Below are 26,975 nucleotides of genomic sequence, written 5' to 3'. Positions count from 1 at the left end.
CCGCTTCCGGCACGCCCAGGGGGCGGGGACAGCGGCAGGGCCGGGCCAGAGCAGAGGGTGAAGGATCCATGGATGCAGGGAGTGGGTTGGGATGAAGGGACCTTAAAGCTCATCCAGCTCCAACCCCTGCCACGGGCGGGGACACCTTCCACTGGAGCAGGTTGCTCCAAGCCCCTGTGTCCAACCTGGCCTTGAACACTGCCAGGGATGGGGCAGCCACAGCTTCTCTGGGCAACCTGTGCCAGCGCCTCAGCACCCTCACAGGGAAGAGCTTGTTCCTTATCCCCAACCTGAACTTCCCCTGTTCCAGTTTGAACCCATCACCCCTTGTCCTGTCACTACAGTCCCTGATGAAGAGCCCCTCCCCATCATCCTTGTAGCCCTTTCAGACACTGGAACCTGCTCTGAGATCTCCATCAGCTTCTCTTCTCCAGGCTGAACAGCCCCAATGTTCTCAGCCTGTCTCCATACAGGACGTGCTCCAGCCCCTGCACATCCCCTTTGGACTTGTTCCAACAGTTCCATGTCCTTTTTATGTTGAGGACACCAGAACTGCACACAATACTCCGAGTGAGGTCTCACGAGAGCAGAGCAGAGGGGCAGGATCACCTCCTTCGACCTCCTGGTCACACTCCTCTTGATGCAGCCCAGGATACAGTTGGCTTCCCGGGCTGTGAGCTGTGTTCTGGTTTTCCTTGTAAACAGCAGCCTGGCCTAAGGAAATAAGGAGGGACTAAAGGCAAAATCACAGCCCCTTCCCAGTGCACAGGGCTCTTTGCAGCTCAAAGGGCTGTCCTGCTGCCAGCATAGGAGGGTCTGGGTATGAATTTGCATGCAGAACGCAGGGACTTCCAGCTTCCACTGGGACTGACACAGGGAAATCCTGCCATCACCTCTCCGGGCTGGAAGCAATCGCAGTCAAACTCTGAATTTACCATCCCAGGCTATGGATTGACAAACCTTTTCAGGGACATCCCGAATGGCTGCCCTGTACCTGGGGTAATGAGTGTGCCCAATAACATGGTTACCATCCCCTTAGCTTACTAGAGAGATGAGCAGCACGTAAAGGGCTGCATCCTGCAGGATTTGCTCTCCCAACCTTGCTGCCTTCAACAGCACAGGTGAGTTCCCTAAATGGCTTCAAAACTTGATCCCCAAAACCACAGAGCTGAAGAGGAAAGCCTTTCTATTATATCTGAAGCTCAAGCAGCTTTCAACCAGCACAGTGGCACAGATGGGGAAATGCTATTCCCTGCTGGGTGTTCTCTTCAGTAGTTGAGTTCAGAGATGTCTGTGATCGTGGTCCTGTACAGTTTGGTCTCCCAGTCTAAGAGCTGTTTCACAAAGCCTTGGTGTGGTCTCATGTTCGTTTTGCACTTCAGGACATAGCTCCAAGCGCTCTATGAACAGAAGAAAAGCAGGACAGCATTAAGAATCTGAACTGGATCTCAGGGATTTACATGAAACAGCTGCACTTGTAGACAGCACAGCTTTGTATTGATCCCCTGTGTTGGCTGTAAGAACCTGCAGGTAAGACTTCGGCTACTAAAGCAGGGACACACAGATTCAGGTATGAGCTTCAGCCAAGCCTGTCACCTTCACACACTGCTCTCCTGGACACGAGGACAGCTCAGGCTGCTTTCACTACCCAGCAGGTATCTCCCTTTAGTTTACACTGATGGAACATTGCAGTCCTGGATTTTCTACCCTAAAACTCTCTTTCTTCCACTGATGATAAGCAAAGCAGTGAACTATCAGCTATTCACAAGTAAGCCACAAAGGTTATCATGTTTCTGGACTGGCCTGATCCGATGTGATAGAGCAGCTATGACACTTCAGTTACCCCGCTGCACTGATTACAGCCATCTTATTTGTGAGTTCCAAGTAATCAGCTCAGAGCTCTGCTACACACAGGGTAGATCCACCAGGATCCCAGTGCTCTGCTCCAGCTGCATCCTTGGGTTTATCCATCCTCTTCCTACTTTTAAAACAGACTGCTCCCCACACTTGGAGGATTGCTTAAGCCTAATGAGACCAAAGGTTAGCAGACAGTGCTCCATTGGTTTGCTTTTCTAATCTCAGCGATTCTGCAGGCTCCAAGGCTGATATATTCCAATATTTACCCCTCTGAGCCCACAGCGTGGATGCCTGTGGTTCCCCTGAACTCAACAGATCGATTACTAATCGAATAAGGGGCCACACATCCCACATCTGTCTGTCTTTTGCAACATCTGCATCTTTGGAAGCTTTCAAAGCTCTTTGGCTGGACTGGCTGAAGGATCCCATGGGAATCTATTGCACTGCTTTCGTCAGCAAGACACAAACTTGTCTGCCAGGGGAATCCCTCAGGAAAGCTTTTCCCAGCCAAGTAGCACCCCAGCCAGCCGCAGCATGCTGCTGCCGGGTCAGCCTTTCCTGCTCCTTCTTTTTGGCACTTGGTGAAATGCTGACACCAACCTGTTGATACCAATGGAGGGAAATCTGCGAGGGTCAGCCTTTGACTTTGGCACTGCAGTAATGCAGCATGTGAATGGTTATCAGTGTGCAGGAGCAATCACACCTCACGTTATCAGCAGTGTCTGCAGCCCTGCTGGCATGCTCAGCCTGAAATTACCCCTTGGCACCCAGCAATGGTAAAAGATTTCCCCTTATGTTTGCACAAGATCAATTAAATGATTAGATATAGGCCCAGCTTCAGTGGAGTTTGGATCAATCCTTTCAGGCTCCCAAAGGAGGAAACATTTTCCAAACAAGGACAAGGCTTTTAAGGAGATGCTTTTCAGTTCCCATGGGAACTAGCTGGCTCTGTGTTAAGCAGGCACCATTGGAGGGTGCCTATGGCAGCACGATGCCCAAGTGTTGCACACAAAGGGAAGAAGGATCTGGCACCAGGGGCGAGGCCACCAGGCTAAAGCACAGCCAGGTCACTCTCAGCCATCATTCACTATTATTCTTCTGTTATCCAGAGCTCTAGAACAGCAGGTGCTGGCCATCTAACCTGTATATCCCTCCAGAGCCAGTATTATCCCATTCCGGATTTCTCTACAGTAGTATCTATGCGAGGGGATCGCTTCTGGAGAAATAAAATAGGATTGGCGCTGAAGTCAGTGGTGAGTTAGAGCCCTGCAAGCGCTGGGTTCCAAATTTCCCTGTAACCCCATGGTGTTAAGAGATGGGATTAACTCCAGCAGCTTCCAGATCCTGTCTTTCTCAGATCCAGGAGAGCAGAAATACTAAGTTCTGTAACCACAGCTTTATTTGTATAGCCCCATAGTTAAGTAGGGAAATGTAAGAATATCAGAGGTGCCAGGATAAGGACTCACAGCTCTAAAATCACACGTGAGCCACCTCCGTAACGGTATTAAGAAGATGCGATCTTGTGTAATATAATCTGTTACATTATCAGGTGGATAGCCTGCATGAAAGCATAGATAATGCCTCTCTCATTACTGCACTAATGAAGCTACAGAAGCAGAAATAAACTGCAGATCCAGCCAGTACCTCTGGGAAATACAACAGTGATTTACCTTCAGGGAAAACACGCAGGAATGCATAAGATAGGCCATGACTCCTGTGCTGCTCCGGCTTATCCCCTGCTTGGAGAACACCAGCACTGCTCCATAATCCATCTGAGCATCTGGCGAAATAAATGCCAATCACGGATTAGGAATCTGGGAAATCAAGCTTCCAGCAGCCAAGCACTAATGCAGTGACAGCCGACAGGCTCCCAGCCTGGGTGACAGGACCCTCACAAGCCCTGACAGCAGCAGATGGGCACTGCCAGCCCCTGTTGCTGGAAGCATTTGCCTGAGTTAAGACATGGCTTTGAAGACCAGAACTAGATGGCAATGACCAGTCAATGCTTTATTACACATCAGTGTCACCTTTCCATCAAGTAGCTGAAGAAGAGTGGTCCACCATGAGCAGTCAGCTTCGTCAGCACCACATCAACTCCTCAAACTCTTCCCAGAAAGGTTTAAAGGTATTGAAATTGCCAATGAATGCAAGCCTGTTGTCCACTCAAGCTGGAGGGGACTTAGACTTCAAATCCCTTACCTTTCTATGGGGATTACTAGTAAGAAATGCATACATGCCACCTAGGGCACAGGTTTTATGATGTTTTGATGAGCAAACTCATTTTCTCCAAAAGCTAAGCCCAAGGATGCTGTCAGTCACTCCTGACCACGGTAACTCTGCTACTTATGCCTGAAAGGTTGCATATTTTATCAATAGCCTTTTGATTGCTTTCCTTCCCTCTCCAGAGCAGGCAGCATGGCATGTTTTTATCAGCAACTGAACTCTAGCATTCATAGGGCAAAGGTTCTTCTTTTACTGCTGTGAAGAGGTTGTGAGGTTTCGATTATTTTTTAAGCATCAGACCAGTATTTTATAACTTATTTCTATCGTGAGACACTAGTTCTGTTCTAAGACCTGAGTAGAAATGGCCCCACTCCAACATACACCTGGCATGATGATATTCACACTCCTCTCAGAGTACGGGGAAAGCTTTAGTGTACTGTTCACCCATAACAGTTCCAGCTTAAGTGATTTACTTTAGACTATCAAGTGAACAGTTTGACCATCAAGTAAACAGCATACACTAACACAAGAGCTACAGCTCATAAACTCTTACAGTCTTCTGAAATACTACAGGGAAAAACCCAGGGCAAAATGAAAGGCAAGGAAGTGGATTTTTCTATTTGGGTTTCAATGCATGTGAATCGGTTCAGGACCATTAGATCCTCAAATATCATTTCTTTCTTTCTCTCTTTGTGCCCAGTTGTCATTTCTCATATTGGATGATAAGGTCTGTGGGGACAAAGTGGTCTTTTGCTTCTGGGTTGGTCCAGTGCTCAGCTCAGCAGGGCCTTGGTGTTACTTCATGAGTGTGATAAAAGATAATGATGGGGTTGGACACAATGACAGGATGGAGCTGTGGGAGCTGTGTCTGCCATGGGCACTGAGCTGGAGAGCATGTCTTTTCTTGCCCTCTCTGATGTAATCAGTTGAAGGCAGGTTTGTGCCGTCCAACCTGAAAGTCTTCCCAGGCTCTACAGTGGGTCTGCACTGCAAATCACAAAGACTGTGGTGAGTTCTTTAATGTGTGTCACTCTCTGGTTCAAATAAAGCTCTGGTGGCTGAAGATTTGGACTGGTAAGAGGCAAAGATGTCCACTGGGGTGTGGGCTTGCTTGGGAGCATACTGATTTTGACAGCTTCAGACCCTTCTGTCTGAGCTTCCTGTTCAAGTGAATCACAGTTGCTCCCACTTAATACCCTACAGTAAGCAAGGTCTCAGGGATCACAGAGCAGGAACAACTCACCTATGAAATGACAAATGGTGGGAAAGGAATCAAAAAGATTTACTTCAAGTGTATCTGGAACAGACACATGGAGATATCTGTCGCTGTCCTCAAACCTGGAAAAAGAGCACATTATGTGATATGAACCAGAGAAGCAGCTTTGAGAAACATGTTTGTTGGAGGCAAGCTGACAATTGTCTTTGCTGTTACATGTGTGAGCTTTACATCATCGCCATCGTTAGCATTATAATAATTAGCATTATTATAAGTAAGACACCGAGACACTTGTAATACAGAACCAGTTTCATAGAATCATAGAATGATAGAATAGTTAGGGTTGGAAAGGACCTTAAAATCATCCAGTTCCAACCCCCCTGCCATGGACGGGGACACCCCACACTAAACCATGCCACCCAAGGCCTCATCCAACCTGGCCTTGAACACCACCAAGGATGGAGCATTCACAACCTCCCTGGGCAACCCATTCCAGTGCCTCACCACCCTCTCAGTAAAGAATTTCTTCCTTATATCCAATCTAAACTTCCCCTGTTTAAGTTTGAACCCGTTACCCCTTGTCCTGTCACTACAGTCCCTGATGAATAGTCCATCCCCAGCATCCCTGTAGGCCCCCTTCAGATATTGGAAGGCTGCTCTGAGGTCTCCATGCAGCCTTCTCTTCTCCAGCCTGAAGAGCCCCAACTTTCTCAGCCTGTCTTCATACGGGAGGTGCTCCAGTCCCTGATCATCCTCGTGGCCTCCTCTGGACTTGTTCCAACAGTTCCATGTCCTTTTGATGTTGAGGACACCAGAACTGCACACAATACTCCAAGTGAGGTCTCACGAGAGCAGAGTAGAGGGGCAGGATCACCTCCTTCGACCTGCTGGTCACGCTCCTTTTGATGCAGCCCAGGATACGGTTGCTTTCTGGGCTGCGAGCGCACACTGCAGCCGGCTCATGTTCAGTTTCTCATGGACCAACACCCCCAAGTCCTTCTCTGCAGGGCTGCTCTGAATCTCTTCTCTGCCCAACCTGTAGCTGTGCCTGGGATTGCTCTGACCCAGGTCTAGGCCCTTGCGCTTGGCATGGTTAAACTTCATCAGGTTGGCATCAGCCCACCTCACAAGCGTGTCGAGGTCCCTCTGGATGGCATCCCTTCCCTCCGGCGTATCAACCGAACCACACAGCTTGGTGTCATCAGCAAACTTGCTGAGGGTGCACTCAATCCCACTGTCCATGTCACCGACAAAGATGTTGAACAAGACCGGTCCCAACACCGATCCCTGAGGGACACCACTCGTTACCGGTCTCCAGCCGGACATCAAGCCATTGACCACAACGCTTTGCGTGCGGCCATCCAGCCAGTTCTTTATCCACCGAGTGCTCCACCCATCCAATTGATGTCTCTCCAATTTAGAGACAGGGACGTCATGCGGGACAGTGTTGAATGCTTTGCACAAGTCCAGGTAGATGACATCAACTGCTCTGCCCCTGTCCATCAGTTCCGTAGCCCCATCATAGAAGGCCACCAAATTGGTCAGGCAGGATTTCCCCTTAGTGAAGCCATGCTGGCTGTCACCAAGCACCTCCTTGTTTTTCATGTGCCTTAGCATGCCTTCCCGGAGAATCTGCTCCAAGAGTTTGCCAGGCACAGAGGTGAGACTGACTGGTCTGTAATTCCCCGGGTCATCCATTTTCCCCTTCTTGAAAATGGGGGTTATATTTCCCTTTTTCCAGTCATAGGGAACTTCACCTGACTGCCATGATTTTTCAAATATGATGGACAATGACTTAGCAACTTCATTCGCCATCTCCTTCAGGACCCGCGGATGGATGTTGTCAGGTCCCATGGACTTGTGTACATTTAGGTTTTTAAGATGGTCTCGAACCAGATCCTCTCCTACAGTGGGCCTGGGGTCTTCATTCTCACAGTCCCTGCGTCTGCCTTCCAAGACTTGTGTGGTGTGGTCAGAGCCTTTGCCAGTGAAGACCGAGGCAAAGAAGTCATTAAGAACCTCAGCCTTCTCCAAATCCTGGGTAGCCAGTTCTCCTGATAGCTTCCGGAGGGGGCATATGTTGTCCCTAGTCTGTCTTTTGTTCGCTACATACCTGTAGAATCCCTTCCTGTTATCTTTCACACCCCTAGCCAAGTTTAATTCTAACTGGGCCTTAGCTTTCCTAACCTGGTCCCTAGGTTCCTGGACAACATCCCTGTATTCTTCCCAGGCCGCCTGTCCCTGCTTCCACCTTCTATAAGCCTCTTTTTTCCTTCGAAGTTTCCTCAGCAGCTCCTTATCCACCCAAGGAGGTCTCCTGGCCCCCCGCTGCGCTTCCTTCTAGTTGGGATGCAACACTCCTGAGCTTGGAGCAGGTGATCCTTGAATAACAACCATGAGTCTTGGGCCCCCCTGCCCTCTAAGGCTGTATCCCATGGAACTTTACTAAGCAGGTTCCTGAAGAGGCCAAAGTCTGCTCTCTTGAAGTCCAGGGCAGTGAGCTTGCTGCACGCTCTTCTCACTGTCCTGAGGATCTTGAATTCGACCATCTCGTGGTCGCTGCATCCAAGGCTGCCCTGGAGCGTCACATTTCCAACCAGCCCTTCCCTGTTGGTGAGCACAAGGTCAAGCATGGCACCTCTCCTTGTCAGCTCCTCTATTACTTGCAGAAGGAAGTTGTCTTCCACACAATCGAGGAACCTCCTGGATTGCTTGTGCCAGGCCGTACCTTCACTCCAACAGATGTCAGGGTAGTTGAAGTCCCCCATGAGAACAAGGGCCTGTGAGCGTGAGGCTGTTCCTATCTGTCTACAGAGCACTTCATCCACAAATTCCTCTTGATCAGGTGGTCTGTAACAGATCCCCACAGTAATGTCTCCCATTGCTGTTCTTCCTTTAACTCTGACCCACAAACTCTCTGTCGACTGCTCACCCGTCCCCAGACAGAGTTCCATACTCTCCAGCCTATCCCTAACATAAACAGCAACTCCCCCTCCCCTCCTGCCAGGCCTGTCTTTTCTAAAGAGCCTGTAACCTTCCATTCCAACACTCCGGTCATAGGAGCCATCCCACCATGTTTCTGTGATGACTACTATATCATACCCCCATAGACATGCACACATCTCTAATTCCTCTTGTTTGTTCCCCATGCTACAGGCATTTGTATACAGGCATCTGAGCTGAGCTTCAAATGAAGCCGGCTCATTGGCTGGAGCGGCTGGAATATCTCTGCATCGCTCCGAGCATTTATTTTAGGTGCTGGCAACTGCCTGGGTGTGTTGGGATGGAACAACACCCCCCTCCCCCAACACATCTAGTTTAAAGCATCCTTGACCAGCCTGGCAAGCCTCCTACCAAAACTGCTCTTCCCCTTCTTTGTCAGACCAGCTCCACCAGCCCCCAGTAGACCTGGCCTACTAACTTGGGTTCCGTGTTCAAGACACCCAAACCCCTGACTATGACACCACCCTTTTAACCATTTATTAACCTGGCCAATCCTCCTAGCTTTTTTAAGGTCTTCCCCTGTATCCTGGAGAATTGATGAGAAGACAATCTGAGCTCCAGAACCCCTAACCACCTCTCCCAGGGCTCTGTAGTCCTTCTTTATGTTCTCCAGGCTACTGCTATCTATATCATTAGCACCCACATGGATCACCAGAAGTGGGTAATAGTCCATGGGACTCACTAGAGCAAGCAGCCTCTCTGCAGCATCCTTGATCCGTGCCCCAGGTAGGACCCTTGAGAGTGGGTCAGGCTGACAGATGGGTGCTTCTGTCCCTTTCAAAGCAGAGTCCCCTACCACTATGACCCGCCTCTTTTTGCTGGCAGCACCAGTAGTGATCTTCTTTACTGGTGCACCAGCCGGTTGTTTCTGGTGCAAGTGCCCTTCCTTCTTAGCCCCCTGGAGGACAGCAAAGCAATTCTGGGTGGGGACAACAGATTTAGGAGGAAGCCCCTTGCTTTTAATTACTTTTACTTTTTTTACAGTTTAATTACTGTTTTTCCATTCCACATGGTATCAGCATTGATATCTTAACTTAATCTACAGCTTCCTTATCTGAGAAACATCAGTAATTTAGCTTTTACACTGATGTGTTTGTAAGATTTTGCTCTGAAAGCTGTTCAGAGATGTAGGTTCTTTGTGAAGGAGGGTAGAACGTGACAGACTCGAAATGCCAAGGGCTTCCCAGTCCTCCTGTCACTCAACCCACCCATGTCATGGTGGAGGGCTGCAGGACTGCATTGCTGCTGTGCTAGCTCTGGAGTGCAGATCAGAAACAAGAGCATGAAACAGCACTCAAATATGCAGCAAATAACAGGGGCTTCCCCGGAAGTCCCCAGGCACTGACTCCTCTCTGAATGGGCTCTGCTGCTGCATCACCTCCCTCCTTCCACAGGCACAGACTCTGGTGAGGGTAATGCACTATTTAACGTACAATTTTGCACACTGTTCGGAGATGTTGACTTGTGCTTTGATCTTCAGGTCTTTCTGTATTTGTTGGTTACAGGCCTGCTTGAAATCGCCCATATATAACCTTTCAGGTAGTATTTCTACAGGGTATGTTTGGAGCTTAGCAAGTTCCTGCCGGAGAGAAACCATTGGCTCAGTTTAGAGAGCGTATTTGCTTCCATTTGCTTCGTAAGTTCTTAAACGTAAGTCATGTGAAGTACTGAACACAAACTTAGTCAACAGCCCATGACACATTCTGCTCTAATGACTCATTCAATCATCTGGACTTTGTGTATATCGAAGTCTTTGTTAGTGTACTGAGAGTCATTAACAGCATTGCTGCCATTGTGGCCTTACTTGAAACAAACCCTAACTAAACAGGAGTCTTTCCATTTCTGGGGTACTGCAGCATAACAGACTCATTTGATGTTTTCCCTGGTTACTGTTCGCAAGGCTGAATGGCATCATCTGCCACCTGCAGAGCTGCAGGTGCCCTGGAGTGGCACAACACAAGTGTGCAACTGCATCCTGTGTCTGCATGTGAAGGGTGGGTTGCCAGCAGTGCCTCTACATTCCTGATACTCAGCTGATGCTATGGCAGAACAAAGCAGCAGCCTCACAATTTAAAGCAACAGAGAGCAACAGCTTAAACTGAGAGCTCAATCTGATGGGGAAGTTCAGCACTTTGCTACTCTTCACAGAGGAGCACAAAGCAAACTGGTTTTCAATGTTGTGCTGCAGCGTCCCACAGGTTAGCACTGTATCATGGGCACTTCATGTGAATCAGAAGTGACTAGGAACCACAGAAACAAAAGTCATGTTGCAATGAGGTGCTCTCTGCTGTACAGCACCCTCTAAATCTGCTCTGCCTCAGGTCCTTAGATGTGAAAAAAGGGTAATTGTTTCTCATAAGCTAAATAGATCAATGTTCCTAGGTGAAACCAAACAATGAGGACACCAGTGCTGCAGTAGATGGCTGTTTTCTTTCTGGGCCTCTTGAAACAATGCAGCAGCACCTGGTTTGTGATCCTTTCTAATGAAAAGCTTTATAGACATGGAACACAGTGCTTGATAGGGTTTGTACTTCCATCTGAAAATATTTACTGTGCACCATCCCTGACAACCACATGTGAGAGAGGAACCTGCCTCTTTTCATCATTTACTACTGTTTGTTCAGTTGTCTGTACTCTCCAGTAGGCCAGTTTCAGGGTTATCAGAGAAACCCTCCCAGCAATAAAAGAGGAAAGAAAGACAAAGTATGGCGGTCAAAGAATTAGTGGTGAGACTCAGGGCAAGCACGGCCACTCAAATTACATTGGATTCCTCTGTTGAAAATGACTCTGATGTGAGGTTTAAGCCACCATAATTAGCTATCACCAGCTGAATATGAATGCTGATGTCTTCTATTTGCAAGTTAGTCTCGTCTTACCCAGGGCATCCACAGAGTCCTCTGAGTCCTCAGGAAATGATAGCAAGCTGAAAACTTCTTGTATCCTCCCTGTAGGACGAGCACGGGGTGGCTGGTGAACTGCTCTAAGCCTTTAGCATGGCTGATGGCAGTTCCTTCCTTGGCATCTAAATGAGATCAAAAAGCTCTTTGGCAGGGTTAGAGTGTCTCCATCAGTGCTGAGGGTTACCTCTGTCCCACTGACACCCACAGCAAATTCCTTCTCATTTCATCTAATGCTCTGGAGAAACGCCTTGCTAAAAGCTACACTTACTCTTTAACTGTTGCTGCAGGTCAGTAACATGGCATGCTGCCTGTCATTTCTTGTCCTGAGCTTTTATTCCTCTCCTGGTTTCTTCTGTAGGTCTAGATAAAAGCTATTTTTCCTCCTCCCCATTATGCATTAGGAAATGCTTGTAATAAGTTCCCATAATGGGGAAGTATTATCAAATTAGATCTATTAATTTTAGTTTTATGGAAGCTCTTTTCTTTAGTCTGCTTTAGGCAAAGGGGTAGAGAATGACGTATATTGAATCCATTCTTCATGTTTTAAACACTCCTCTCAGTGAAGGAAATGATGTATGATGACTGCTCCCACTTCTTCTCCCAAGGGATCCATCCCCCTTGCTTCTAGCTATGACTGATTTGGAAACAGATCAGCACAATAGAAACCCACTTCTGACTCTTCACACCTTCCCTTGCTACTGTCTCATCACTGTTATGCAGTGATGAACACTCTTGCTTTATTCATTCCCCTTACACTCCCATGCTTTTGTCTTTAAAAATCTTGACTAAAACTACAGTAGCCTTTATACAGCTAAATAGGAGCCAAACAAACACACACAAGTGGTTCTGCACCCAGCAGAACTCCTTACCAAAGGATGTGTGTGAGGTAAAAATTTCCATGGTTCAAGGAAAGCCGAACAAGTGCATGGCAAAGTTTCCAGCTCTTCACATTTCTCAGTGAACTCCCATCAAATCACTACCCCCATTAAAGCAAAGTCCTTTTAAATAAGATGATGTGAAAGCCTTTTGTAATCCTCCAAGAAGGAAGTGCTCACACTGTGAAGACGTGGAACTTGAGTTACAAAGCCTGATTTCTGAAAGGCAAGGACAAGCCTAATCTCAGCGTAATATAGGGGAAAAAGAACCCGTTCCTCACACGTGATAAAAGGCTTCAGAGGGATCAGCCTACAGCTAGGAAATCAGGCCTGCCAGGATGCTTTGGAAGAAAATCTGGGGTTTTGAAGCCTAAGAACATACACAAGACAGTGAAAAACCAGAGGCATAGCACAGATGTTCGTTTCTCAAGTAAAACTGGGTAAATTCGTATCTCTTCCAATAAGCTCATAAAATGCAATGAGGAATGGAAAGAATATCTATCTGATAGCGAGGTCTTGACTACCGTGGGTCACACATACCTCTTTCTTCCTCAGAGTCACGGCAATCCAATGAGCTGGTCTCGTGGTCATACACCACACAGTATCTGACACGCGCTAGCAACTCTGAATGCGGGACCAGATACTTCCCCGTAAGACTCTGCCAAAATCACAGAGGAATTTTATCAGGAGCACAGCTCCACTCTTGTGGCATTGACATTGTTGACATTTTGCAACCTGCTACTCTATAGCTATGGTACAGATTTGTGTCTATGCATGTACTTGACATCGGAACACCCAGATAGAATTCAGTAGTGATGCAAACTACACCAGATTGCTTCATCAGCCACAGCAGCAAAGATGCCAGCACTTTGTCCTTCGTGAGACAAGGCTACAATAAGTTAGCTCTTGTGCAATGTTCCTCCTGATATACAACTCCTGATGCCAGTCCTTTGGGCTACTGGAGCCGCCTTTGCTTTGTGACGGAACACAACCCCCCAGTGGCAGAAGTGGAATATGGCTAGAACAGGCTGGGAAAAATTCCCATGGGTTTTAAGCCAATTTTGGCTCACTGCTAATTGCGAAATCCAGGGATGGTTTACACAGACTCACCTGTGCAATCCTCCTGGCTGTAAGAATATGGCTCTCATTGTATTCACGTTCAGTGCGGACATCTGAAAAACAAACCCAAACAGCCAAGGCAGAGCAATTGGTCTGTTTGATGATTCAAGGTTGATTCCTCTTTGTAATTCAGCCAGCGGGAATTCAGGCACTTACATCAACCAGAGAAAGAGATACAGGTTTTTAGAAGCTGAGACTTTCTATGTGGATATATAACATGTGGATATACAACATGTGGACATACAACATGTGGACATGTAACATGTGGCTATATAATATATATAATATATATAATATATAATATATAATATAAGGGAAATATAACCCCCATCTTCAAGAAGGGGAAAATGGATGACCCGGGGAATTACAGACCAGTCAGTCTCACCTCTGTGCCTGGCAAACTCTTGGAGCAGATTCTCCGGGAAGGCATGCTAAGGCACATGAAAAACAAGGAGGTGCTTGGTGACAGCCAGCATGGCTTCACTAAGGGGAAATCCTGCCTGACCAATTTGGTGGCCTTCTATGATGGGGCTACGGAACTGATGGACAGGGGCAGAGCAGTTGATGTCATCTACCTGGACTTGTGCAAAGCATTCAACACTGTCCCGCATGACGTCCCTGTCTCTAAATTGGAGAGACATCAATTGGATGGGTGGAGCACTCGGTGGATAAAGAACTGGCTGGATGGCCGCACGCAAAGCGTTGTGGTCAATGGCTTGATGTCCGGCTGGAGACCGGTAACGAGTGGTGTCCCTCAGGGATCGGTGTTGGGACCGGTCTTGTTCAACATCTTTGTCGGTGACATGGACAGTGGGATTGAGTGCACCCTCAGCAAGTTTGCTGATGACACCAAGCTGTGTGGTTCGGTTGATACGCCGGAGGGAAGGGATGCCATCCAGAGGGACCTCGACACGCTTGTGAGGTGGGCTGATGCCAACCTGATGAAGTTTAACCATGCCAAGCGCAAGGGCCTAGACCTGGGTCAGAGCAATCCCAGGCACAGCTACAGGTTGGGCAGAGAAGAGATTCAGAGCAGCCCTGCAGAGAAGGACTTGGGGGTGTTGGTCCATGAGAAACTGAACATGAGCCGGCTGCAGTGTGCGCTCGCAGCCCAGAAAGCAACCGTATCCTGGGCTGCATCAAAAGGAGCGTGACCAGCAGGTCGAAGGAGGTGATCCTGCCCCTCTACTCTGCTCTCGTGAGACCTCACTTGGAGTATTGTGTGCAGTTCTGGTGTCCTCAACATCAAAAGGACATGGAACTGTTGGAACAAGTCCAGAGGAGGCCACGAGGATGATCAGGGACTGGAGCACCTCCCGTATGAAGACAGGCTGAGAAAGTTGGGGCTCTTCAGGCTGGAGAAGAGAAGGCTGCATGGAGACCTCAGAGCAGCCTTCCAATATCTGAAGGGGGCCTACAGGGATGCTGGGGATGGACTATTCATCAGGGACTGTAGTGACAGGACAAGGGGTAACGGGTTCAAACTTAAACAGGGGAAGTTTAGATTGGATATAAGGAAGAAATTCTTTACTGAGAGGGTGGTGAGGCACTGGAATGGGTTGCCCAGGGAGGTTGTGAATGCTCCATCCTTGGTGGTGTTCAAGGCCAGGTTGGATGAGGCCTTGGGTGGCATGGTTTAGTGTGGGGTGTCCCCGTCCATGGCAGGGGGGTTGGAACTGGATGATTTTAAGGTCCTTTCCAACCCTAACTATTCTATCATTCTATGATTCTATGATATAATGAACACCAACACTGGTGCGAGTCTATGTGCAATGCCACATGCTACATTCAGGTCATGAACATCCGAGAAATGGGGAGAGGAGCACCCAACCCCACTTCAAAATTGGCTGACTCCCTCACCAAAGCATTTAATATTACAATATCAGGCACCCTTTGGGGGGTATTGGCACCATGTAAGATGAAAATGCTTATGGGCGATCTTAGTGCGATAGTCAAGAAATCCACCTCTACAACCCCTGGGAGTGGCAGAGTGTATCCATGTATCCCTGGGACAGATCGCAGCAGCAAGAGCTGTATGTGATACAAACCAGAGAGTACCATGTCATGGCACCTGAAACACCCCAACTGCAACCCCTAGTAACAGCAAGAAGCAACATGTGCTCTTCCCCTAGTTGGAGCCCACAAACCCCATTGCCTTGGGATGCCGGTCCAGGCTGGCGTGTGATGCCTGGCTGCAGGCATGGTCAGGCAGTGTCAATGTGTCAGTGTGTCAGGCTCCACGGGCTCACCCAGCAGGCACAGGTAGTAGGGGTCGGCCACCCGCGGCAGCAGCCACTGCTGGTTGAGGATGTTGTAGAGGTCCCTCGGCTCGCACAGCTCCATCCCCGCCATCCTGCCGAGAACCTCAACTGTCGCCAACCGCTCACAAACCGCCTGGCTACGTTGTCGTGGCAACGGCCCTGCCGGTTACCACTGAGGTTCGGCGGTCGTTAGGGGCGCTGTCAGATCCCGCGAGAGTTCCGGCCAGCGGAGCGGAGACCTGAAGCTTCGCGAGAGTAGCGGCATTTCTGCGCAGGCGCTGTGTCGTGGAGGTCGTTGGAGTCACGGACCCGCGCCATGCTGTCCCGCATCGCCCGTCCCGTAGCCGGTACCGGTGCCCTGCTCCGTGGCATCGCCACCTCCGCGCAGGTACGAGCCGGGCCTGAGTCCCCCGGCGACGGATAAAACGCCCTGAGGCGGTTGCGGGTGTCCGAGTGCTGAGGGAGGGGAGCGCAGCCGAGGGGCCGGGGCTGTGCCTCTGCGCTATTGAAAGCTGTGGCTCCGGGCAGGGGTGAGGTCTGGTCGTGACGGGACAGGATGGCATGGGCCGTGCTCAGGCTTGTTTGCTGCTGCCTTCGTGCCCTTCAGTACGTTTTAAGAGCTAAAGCTGGTGGTTTGGGGTTTAACAATAAATCGTATTCTGAAACCTTAATATTCTGAATCTTTAATATATTCTGAATAACAAATTCTGAATCCTTAATATTCTGAAAGTGTGTGATTTAATGCTAGCAGAGGACTGTGGCTGTGTACATAGAGACCGGCCTCTGTCTTCTAATGTGAACAGCACCCAGTGGCATATGACGGAATGGTTATTTAAGGATATGCTTTGCAAGAGAGGCTGCTGTGATTGTTTTGCTAGGAATTCTCTTCATTATCAATGAGGTTTTGGCCTCATGCTATCAGCTCAGCCATAAATACTGGGCATTGCAGTGACTAGTGTTAGACCATGCTTCCCTTTGGGAAGTTTTATGCTAACCCACGTTTGTTGCAATAGCAAGAGAACCAAGCAGAGGTTAGGCTGATCTAGCTCCTGGGTCGATTAGTTCTTGTCAGGGTAAAATAATTAAGCAGTTCATGTTGGGGCTTAGAGCTATTATGGCTTTATCTGGTAATGCAGTGTGATAGAGAATGTCCTTATCAGCGGTAATTGTATTACCATGTCACGTCTCTGCGTTAGCCTCTGGTTCTCCATCACTGTGACAGAGTGTTGCGGTTTAGGGTTGTTCTGGACTTTGAAAGTTGGTTTCCTCTCATCTACAAATAGGAGAAGAGGCATTTTTGAGAGGATTAACCTCCTCACAGTGAGCACATTAGAGTTCAGGTTGGTTCACCAGGGCAGCAAACCAACGTTTCTGTTACTGGCTTCAGCCACCTTTTATCAAAGCTGGAAATTACAGTCACTTAGTGCTCTCGGGCCTCAGTCCTAAGGCAGCTGCAGCTACTGATTTGAATCTGTTTCAGGCATACACATTTTCTTCATATACAATGGTTATTGCATTTGTTATGATCTATCACCTGTATTGATTTGCCAAATGAGCAGGTGTGCTTTCTTCTTATACTGGCAATGAAAACTAGAACCAGACTTTGCCCTAAGTCAGACCTAGGCCCACAAGGTAGCAGGTATTAGTCTCAGGCAGACATTTCCATCTGAAGAAAGGTGATCTTCTGGGTACTTTGCCTAGTTTTGCTTCCCTTTTGAGCTTCAGATCACAAAAGAACATTTGCCTTACCAGTAAACCTCAAGGATCTTCGGGAAGCTGTCCTGATGGTCACTTTCTGTAGACTTAGGCAATTGAGTTTGTGTGGTGCCGCATAAAAACATGGGGAAATAAAACTAAAAGCAAAGAGAGAGTGGTGAAATCCCCAACGTCACTGATGCAGCTACATCTGCAGTAACCAGAATGGTTTGTCATCTTTTGTCCTCAGAACAATGCCAAGGTAGCAGTGCTTGGGGCCTCAGGAGGCATTGGGCAGCCTCTCTCCCTTCTGCTGAAGAACAGCCCGCTGGTGAGCAAGCTCAGCCTCTATGATATTGCTCACACTCCAGGCGTGGCAGCTGACCTCAGCCACATCGAGACAAAAGCGAATGTGAAAGGTACTGTGCACTGCTGGAAGTGATTCTGAAGGGGTCCTTTGGGTGTTGTCTCATACTTGAAGATGCCCGTTGCTTGTGAAGGGGAATCTTCACATGATCTTGAAGCCTAGTGTCAGTTTAAGTAGCTTTTACTCAAGCAGTGTGTGAGGAGTGAAGGCTTAGCTGATTAGATTGACATGTATGGAGATGAAGATGGGCTGTGGTTTCACTGTTGAAGGGGAATTTGTAATAACTGGCAAGAAACATTCAGTAAAATCATCTTGGGGAGGGGGGGAAAGCCTGAGCATTGAATTAAAAAGTTTGACTGCAAATAGACTGAAGCTCCCCTGGTGTCTGTGTGAGTTCTGTGTGCTGCTCTTCTGAAGGGATGGCTGTCAAGTTCCGATGAAATCAAAACATAATCTACTGATCTTCATTTTATCCAAGGATCACCAAGAGGTTGCATTTGACTTGAAGGTGCCTATCTGCAATGACTAATGCAAGCGAAGGGGGTTGGAGAGTTAAATACATATAGCAGGAGGAACTGAGGGGTTTTGAAACAGATGAATATGAGATTCTCAGCACTCATTCTGTAAGTTTTGAAACAATATAACATCAAATAGGATCCATTCGTAGTTGTATTGCTTTGCTTTTCGGCATAAGGCTGAGTTGGAGGCTCAGTTAAATAAGGAATTGGGTGCTTCTGGGCATAATCTTGCATTTCAAAGTGTCAGGTATTGAATAGCTGGCAAAACATAATGCCTGAATGTCTTCCATTTCAGGCTTCATGGGACCTGAGCAGCTGCCAGAATGTCTGAAGGGCTGTAATGTTGTAGTTATTCCTGCAGGAGTACCTAGAAAACCAGGTATGTTCTCTTTGTTAAAAAGCCCTAGGGCTTCATTGAAGTGTGTTTCTGCAGTAGTGTTATTCAAATAGAGCTGTATCTGGTGCTTTGTGGTAGTGTTGGCTTGGGATATAAGTGTCTATTAATGACACTGACCTAGAGTTTGCTTGTTGTCATATCAGGTATCTCATTTAGCCTGTCTCTTGGATTGTCCCTCCTAAAATGGGCAGGATTGATTTCTGGGGTTCCTGTGTAGGGATGAGGTGCAAAGACTTCTCATGCAAGTGATCCTGAATCTCCCTTCATGTTTTTTGCCCAGAGCAATGCTATAGTGAAAAACCTGGTTCTTTGTTTCATTTCTCAGCAGAACAGAAATAATCTGTTTGTTTTGCATTAACTGTTCTCTAACTTCTCTGGGCATCTCTGAATTAATGCTGGTAAGGCTTCCTGGAATGTCTCTGACCTGCTCCATTTCTGCTCTGTTTTTCAGTACCCTATTGGGAATGTAAGAAAACCCTAGACTTGATAGCTTAGCTCTTTCTGATTCTTAATTTTTCATGGTTAAAGTAGCTGCTGCAGCAGAAATAAGAGGTGGCACTTGCAGCAACCAGCAGTATTGTACACAGAGCAGTTGGCATTCAGACTGTAGCTGTGGACGTGACTGCAGAGGAGAACAACTCATCTTAGGAGCAGTTATGCAGTGGTGTCAGTGTGGTCACACTGTACCTCAAGCTGCCTGGGTGACATAAGTCCTGCTGGTTGACACTTGGGTGGGTTGCTCCTGAAAAAGGCTGCTCCAGCTGAAAGGGCAGAAATCTTCTATTAGTGAGAGGAGTTCTGTTTGGAGCCAATTAATTGCTGCAGCTGCAGAATTTCTTTTTGATACATGAATCCAGAAGCTGATGTTCCTCTCTCCAGAGCAGAGTTTTGACTGGGTTGCTTGCCCATTAGTAAGTAGACTATGAGTAACTTAAAATACTGTATTGGATGTGTTTAGGTATGACCCGTGATGACCTGTTCAACACCAATGCTAGCATTGTTGCTACTTTGACATCTGCCTGTGCAAAGCACTGTCCAGAAGCCATGATCTGTATCATTTCTAACCCGGTAAGCATCTTGTGGAGACCTTGAAAATGTAGAGGGCGGGGAAAAACTCCACCCCAGACTGAGAATACTGCAGTAATCTGAGTTCCTATTAGTTTTGACCAGTATCTTCAATGCCTACAGTGTTATGTGCAGAAAAGGAGTAAAAGCCTGATTCTGCTAACCTATTTTTCTGGGCTGTATTTAAGTCAGAGGAGACTTGGATATGAAGGTGCTTAGTATCTCTACATTGGTATGCCCATGGTTCTGGTACATGCTGGTGTTTTAGTTGGAATAAATGTCTTAGCTCCCTAAAGGTACAGCCTTTGTAATGTGAATGAGCAAATTTATTGTCTTAATGGTTATTTAAAATGGATGAGTTCCTGACTGTAAATTGCTCTTCAATTTAGGAATTAAAGTAATTGGCTGCAGTTGACTTCAGGTTGTTTACTGCCCTGTTCAGTTCATGCACTGGCTTCATTATTACACTAGTTTCAACAAATGCTTGCCTGTTCTTGCTTATAGGTAAATTCAACCATCCCAATCACTTCTGAAGTCTTCAAGAAGCATGGAGTGTATAATCCCAAGAAAATCTTCGGTGTTACAACGCTGGACATTGTCAGAGCGAATACTTTTGTGGCTGAACTAAAGGTAGTTCATAGTGACAGATGCTAGGGGAAGGATGCTGCCTGTTTCAGTCATCAGATCTATCAACACTGTTTAAAATCACTGCAGAGGGCCGAAGGAGCTCAGATTTCTGTAGAGCTAGAGGTGAAGGCAGTGATTCCCTGCTCTCTTCTCTAGAGCAGCCTGGGATAGGGTTTCCTGCAATATGTGGTTCAAGAGTCTGACCTTTCCTTTTCATAGCTGTCCCCTGTGAGCAAGCTACATGTTCGTCTTCATTCTGTTGGCATTTGCAGGTGCAGCTGGAGGAGGGGATTGTATTTTGTAATGTGTGTTTGCAGATCAAACTACCAGTGCTGCGTGTTACAGGATATTCTGCAGTTATCAGGAGGTGTTAACAGGTTCCTGCTCCTAATATCCCTGGTGAACTTTGCACATGCACTGCTATTTATCTGAACTTGCATTAATGATATCCTGTACCTGTCTAAAGTTATCAGAGTAACCTGAAGTTCAGTTCCATAGATTCAGCTTTGTTTCTGGAGTACTGCCTCTGAAACTCTTGCCCTGTGTAGCACTGGTTTATCAGTGTGTCTGAATACCCACAGCAGAAAATGAAGCAGGGTGGTTTTACATGTTTTTTCTTGCTAATACACTTCAGAAGCTGGAAGTGTATTCATGTTTCCCTTAGGGCTTAGATCCAGCTCGAGTAAGTGTTCCAGTTATTGGTGGCCATGCTGGGAAGACTATCATCCCTCTGATCTCTCAGGTAAGTCATAGTTACTGATGTGGGTGGCATTATACTCATCAGTGTGTTAAAGTTGATGTAAAGTGTCTTTGTGATGGCATGTAATGTGCTAAGATACAGCAGAGACGTTCTTCCCTGCTCTTGTGGCAGCTTTCATTCTGAGGTGAGGGACAGGATGCTGGAAGGCAGTGAGCTCATTTGGGTGGTTTAAACAGTTCCAGCCTTTCTCCTCTGAAGGAGTTTGGGATAAGAACTGAGGTGTAGTGCAGGTGTTCAGATGTCTCAACACTGGTTGGTTTGGTTCTTATTTTCTGTGACAGGTGTTTCATGATGCCTGTACCTGTCTTCAGCAGGAAAATGAAATTGATTTTGCCTTGGTGGACTAGAAACATTGCTTTGGCACACAGCGTTGAAATGAGGAGGCATAGCTCAGGCTGTGTGGGGAAGCCTGCTTCAGCAGTTACTGGTAGTCAGGGAGAGGCTCCCTTCAGGGATCTAAGGCAGAATGAAATGCAGCTCTAAAGCAGACTCCAGCTTCATGAGGAAATAACTAGGATATGGCCAATTAATCTGTAAGAAGGGGGAGAAAAGAGCTTTGCTCTAAGTGGGGAGTAAAGTATGCTTCACAGAAGGATGTTGTTAGGGAATAAAAGCATGAGCTTTGGAGCAGCTGAATCCTGAGAGGGTGTTCCCGTTAGTCAATTGGGACCTACACAGCTGTGCTTAACATACTTTGTAGCTGTATCTGAAGGTTCAGTAGCTTCCTAAATACTGCTGGCAGACTGGATCCTTCATAAGGCTCTTGACTACCATAATGCCACAGTGACCCAAATATTTACAAGGTGGCTTTTTAAAATTCCTAAGGCCTTTTACATGCTTGGAGAGCATCTGTCTAGTGCAAAGGACTACACCGTAGTGAGTAACCATGGCAGGCTGTGGTTTTGCTGGCAGCCTGTGGTTTGCCCTTTAGCTGGGCATGGCTGCATGTTTCCTGTTACAGTCCATGCAATAACCAGCAGCCTCAGTGTTACACAATCTGGGGTAAGTGATTTTCCCGGTTGAGAACTGTTGGTAACAACTGTAACAGTACAGAAAGCATCGTGTGGTTGGCCTTATGCTGAATCTGGAGGGGTCCTGGTCTTTGATAGTAGCTTCTTTTTTTCCAATGTAGTGCACACCAAAAGTGGACTTTCCTCAAGATCAGCTGGTGAAGCTTACAGGGAGAATTCAAGAAGCTGGCACTGAAGTTGTTCAAGCTAAAGCAGGAGCAGGTTGGTTCTTGACTACAGCTTCCAAGTAATTCTTCTTGGCTAGCTGAATGGATGCACTCTTCTTCAGTTTAATCTTATTTACAGCTGTGCTGCAGAATTGGGAGCTGCTGATTACAAATCTAGCTCCTCTGTCATGTCAGTGACTGCCTGAACTGTGGCACTAGAAGCAGCTCAGTATGTAGGTAAGACTAAACATTAGCTGATCATGTGTCATGTATGGCTTTAGAAAGAATCTGCTCTGTCAGATTAAGCTGTTTCTTCCTATCAGTCTGGTCAACTGAATACCATGTTGCTGGCCAAAAGCTGCTGCTTTATCTGGCTGGCTGGGAGCTTGAAGTCTGACACTGCAGCTCTGTGAACATGTGGAAGCCTTTGAAGCTGAAGAAAGTATGCAATTCCAACATGACCTGTTCTAAAAGTGATTTAACTTTTACAGGGTCTGCCACCTTGTCTATGGCCTATGCCGGTGCTCGCTTTGTGTTCTCTCTGGTGAATGCAATAAATGGCAAGGAAGGGGTCATCGAATGTGCCTTTGTTCGATCGGACGAGACGGAGAGCCCCTACTTCTCTACACCTCTGCTCCTGGGAGTATGTACTTTAAATGATGAGGCTTACAAACAGCAGCTACAGGCTTGTGGCTTTTGCTCAGTGATTTCAGTTTAGTCTAATGCTAGGTATCGCTGAGGTTAACAGCTGAGCCTGCCTTTAACAGTCCTTGAACATTTGGATATTGTGCTTAGGCAGATACCTCCTGCTTGACAGGGATGAAGCTGCTTTTATCTGCTTGGAGTCTGTGCTGAGTAACTAGAGATTCAGGCCCAGCTTAGGTCATGCTTGCCTCAAGTCAGTGCCTGTTTGTGGGGGGCTTTCATATTATTAACCAGAGTCAGCAATCCTGTCTCCTCAGCTTGATCTGCTACAAGCAGATCCATCAGAAATTGAGGCACATGGAGAACTATAGCGTGGATTAGGATTAATAAATTGCTTTCGGGACCTCTGCTGAACTGTGAAAGCAGCATTCCTTTTTTCACGCTTACCCTGGGGGTGGAATGAAAAACAAGGATGCTGCAGCCCTGTCTTGGCTGGTGAAATGGGTAGTTTAATGCTGTCTTAGGTGCTGGCTTGTGAAGGAATGGAGGTAAAGGGGTGGTAAAGGAGAAGGGTTGGATGTAGGCATGGGATCTTGGAATCCTAGGAGTGGAACTCTGAAGCAGTTTCACAGTATCACAGTATGCTAGAGATTGGAAGGGACCTCAAAAGATCATCTAGTCCAGTCCCCCTGCCAGAGCAGGAACACCTAGATAAGGTTACACAGGAATGTGTCCCGGCGGGTTTTGAATGTCTCCAGAGAAGGAGACTCCACAACCCCCCTGGGCAGCCTGTTCCAGTGTTCCGTCACCCTCACTGAGAAGAAGTTTCTTCTCAAGTTTAAGTGGAACCTCTTGTGTTCCAGTTTGTACCCATTACCCCTTGTCCTATCATTGTTTGCCACTGAGAAGAGCCTGGCTCCATCCTCATGACACTCCCCCTTTATATATTTATATACACTAATAAGGTCACCCCTCAGTCTCCTCTTCTCCAAACTATAGAGACCCAGCTCCCTCAGCCTTTCCTCATAAGGGAGATGCTCCACTCCCTTAATCATCTTAGTTGCTCTGCGCTGGACTCTCTCCAGCAGGTCCCTGTCCTTCTTGAACTGAGGGGCCCAGAACTGGACACAATATTCCAGGTGCGGTCTCACCAGGGCAGAGTAGAGGGGGAGGAGGACCTCTCTGGACCTACTAACCACCCCCCTTCTAATACACCCCAGGATGCCATTGGCCTTCTTGGCCACAAGGGCACAGTGTTGGCTCATGGTCATCCTGCCATCCACTAGGACCCCCAGGTCCCTCTCCCCTACACTGCTCTCTAACAGGTCGTTCCCCAGCCTATACTGGAACCTGGGGTTGTTCCTGCCCAGATGCAGGACTCTACACTTTCCTTTGTTATATTTCATCAAGTTTCTCCCTGCCCAACTCTCCAGCCTGTCCAGGTCCCGCTGGATGGCAGCACAGCCTTCTGGCGTGTCAGCCACTCCTCCCAGCTTGGTGTCATCAGCAAACTTGCTGATAGTACACTCAATTCCTTCATCTAAATCATTGATGAATATATTGAATAATACTGGTCCCAATACTGACCCTTGAGGCACTCCACTAGATACAGGCCTCCAACTAGACTCCGCCCCATAGACTACAACTCTCTGGCTTCTGTCCTTCAGCCAGTTCGCAGTCCACCTCACTACCTGATCATCCAGTCCACACTTCCTCAGTTTAGCTATGAGGATGCTGTGGGAGACTGTGTCAAATGCTTTGCTGAAGTCAAGGTAGACCACATCCACCGCTCTGCCGTCATCCATCCACCATGTTATTTCCTCATAAAAGGCTATGAGGTTGGTCAGGCATGACTTCCCCTTGGTAAAGCCATGTTGACTGCCCCTCATAACCCTCTTATCCTTGACATGCCTTAAGATGGCATCAAGGATAAGGTGTTCCATCACTTTCCCAGGGATGGAGGTGAGGCTGACCGGTCTATAGTTACCCGGGTCCTCCTTCTTGCCCTTTTTGAAGACTGGAGTGACATTTGCTTTCCTCCAGTCCTCAGGCACCTCTCCCGTTTCCCAAGACTTGGTAAAGATGATGGAGAGTGGTCTAGCGATGACTTCCGCCAGTTCCCTCAGCACCCGCGGGTGCATCCCATCTGGACCCATGGATTTATGGATGTCCAGATTGCTCAACTGGTCTCTAACCCACTCCTCATCGACTAAGGCAAACTGCTCCACTGACCTGACTTCATCTGAGGTCTCAGGGGTACAGGGCTCTTCAGGACTGCCTCCGGCAGAGTAGACAGAGACAAAGAAGGCATTCAATAACTCTGCCATCTCTGTATCTTCTGTCACCAGGGCACCCACCCCATTCACCAGTGGGCCTACCTTACCTCTGGTGTTAGTTTTATCAGCTATGTATTTGAAAAAGCTCTTTCTGCTGTCCTTGACCCCTCTTGCGAGATTTAATTCTAAGGAGGCCTTAGCCATCCTAGCTGCCTTCCTACATCCTCTAGCAGCAGCCTTATATTCCTCCCAAGTGGCCAGCCCCTCCTTCCATGACCTGTAAACTCTCCTCTTCCACTTGAGCATACCCAGCAGTTCCTTATTTAGCCACGCAGGTCTCCTGGCCCTCTTCCTTGACTTCCTACGTTTTGGGGTGCTCTGATCTTGAGCTCGGAATAAGCAATCCTTGAATGCCAACCAACTATTTTGGGCCCCTTTACCTTCAAGGAGCCTTGCCCATGGGATTTCCCCTAGCAATTGCTTGAAAAGGCCAAAGTTTGCCCTGCTGAAGTCCAGGTTTGCAATTCTACTTGCTGTTGTACTGGCCCTACCACACAAGATCCTGAATTCCACCATCTCGTGGTCACTGCAACTGAGGCAGCCCTCAACCTTTACTGCTTCGACCAGACCCTCCTTGTTAGTGAGGATGAGATCCAGCAGCGCTCCTCTCCTGGTTGGCTCATCCACCATTTGCATGAGGAAGTTATCATCCATACACTGGAGGAACCTCCTGGACTGTGGCTGGGTTGCTGAGTAGTCCTTCCAGCAAACATCAGGGAAGTTAAAATCCCCCACAACAACCACGGCCTGTGACTGTGAGGCCGCTCTCAGCTGCCTGTAGAAGGCCTCGTCAACTTCCTCACCCTGATCTGGTGGCCTGTAACAGACACCCACAACAGTATCGCCCCTGCCAGCCTGCCCCTTAATTCTCACCCATAGACTCTCAACTCGCTCAGTCTCAGATTGCAAGCCAGTGGCAAGTGAAGGGCATGCACCAGTAGAGAGGTTCTCTTGGCAAATGGTGGGTTTGAAGGTAGGAAGAGATGTGAAGGAGCAGTTGCTGTCAGTCTCCTGAAGGAGCTGATGGACTGGCTTCAAGTTTCACACTTCTGAGCAGTGAATGAGAAGTTTGAAGGCTGTAGAAGCTGCTATAGATATTAAGAGGCTTCTGAGCCCTGCAAGGAAGCACAGGGTTGGCAGACTGGAGATGACAGAGGTCCCGGGCTGGGTCTTCATCTCAGCTTGATAATACCTAATCAGAGCTGTTAAGTTACTCTGTAGGTCATTTGATGAATGGTTAATTCTTAAATCCTCTTTCCCTCAGAAAAATGGAATTGAGAAGAACCTAGGCATTGGCAAGATCACCCCCTTTGAACAGAAGATGGTTGCTGATGCTATGTCTGAACTGAAGGCTTCTATTAAGAAAGGAGAGGAGTTTGCGAAGAACTTCAAGTGAAGAGTTGATAATGGAGAGGAATTAACAACTTCCTTAATTTATTAAGGCATCATGTCACTTTATGACTTCTGATTCAAAGCTCCTGCTTTGATTGAAGTCTGTCTGTATTAGATTAATGATTGTTGCCAGTGCTGAGTCTGATCATCAATAAAACGGTCTCATTTTTTCAGTGTACCATCTGGAATTGTCCTGGTGTGCTGGGCTTTTGAAGGTTGAAGTTGTAGGTCTCAAGTTATCAGTTTCAGGAGGGATGAAACAGCCTCTTAAAGTGGGTGAACTGATGAATTTCAACTCTGCTGCTGCCTGGGTTTTAGCTTGGGCTGCTTGTTGGGTGCAGGAGCTGGGAACCCAGGCATGAAGAAGTGAGATCAAGATGGACAGAAGAGGCTTGTGCAAGGTGTAACTGAATGATCCAAGAGGTGTTTTTCAGGAGGTGCTGTTTCCTCTGTTACCTGGCATTGCGTTAGTCTCTTATGTAATTTGATTTCAAAGGAGTTAGTACAGAGCTGAAACATCAGTCCTGCTCCAGGAGAAGAAT

At 47.6% G+C, this 26,975-nt stretch overlaps 2 protein-coding genes across 2 annotated transcripts; one reads left to right on the top strand and one right to left on the bottom strand.

Moving 5' to 3' along the window:
• Positions 1-1,268: 1,268 nt before the first annotated feature.
• Positions 1,269-15,545, bottom strand: STYXL1 (serine/threonine/tyrosine interacting like 1; the record flags this gene model as incomplete). The annotated part of the gene is made up of 8 exons (XM_080629897.1): positions 1,269-1,400; positions 3,528-3,637; positions 5,324-5,406; positions 9,721-9,878; positions 11,176-11,321; positions 12,615-12,732; positions 13,185-13,246; positions 15,443-15,545. The coding sequence occupies 8 exons, from the start codon at positions 15,543-15,545 to the stop codon at positions 1,269-1,271; spliced, it is 912 nt and encodes a 303-aa protein (XP_080486023.1).
• A 193-nt stretch (positions 15,546-15,738) lies between these two features.
• MDH2 (malate dehydrogenase 2) lies at positions 15,739-26,557 on the top strand. Its single transcript, XM_080629809.1, has 9 exons — positions 15,739-15,842; positions 17,400-17,568; positions 18,330-18,413; positions 19,390-19,499; positions 20,001-20,126; positions 20,788-20,865; positions 22,016-22,115; positions 22,552-22,703; positions 26,306-26,557. Exons 1-9 carry the CDS (start codon positions 15,771-15,773, stop codon positions 26,435-26,437), a joined length of 1,023 nt encoding a protein of 340 aa, XP_080485935.1. The 5' UTR covers positions 15,739-15,770; the 3' UTR covers positions 26,438-26,557.
• Positions 26,558-26,975: the final 418 nt, after the last annotated feature.

Source organism: Psittacula echo (genome assembly GCF_963264785.1).
Source record: "Psittacula echo genome assembly, chromosome: 15".
In the NCBI taxonomy this organism is placed as follows: Eukaryota; Metazoa; Chordata; class Aves; order Psittaciformes; family Psittacidae; genus Psittacula; species Psittacula echo.
Note: the sequence above shows the minus strand (reverse complement) of the source record. Positions and strands in the feature narration are given on the sequence as shown.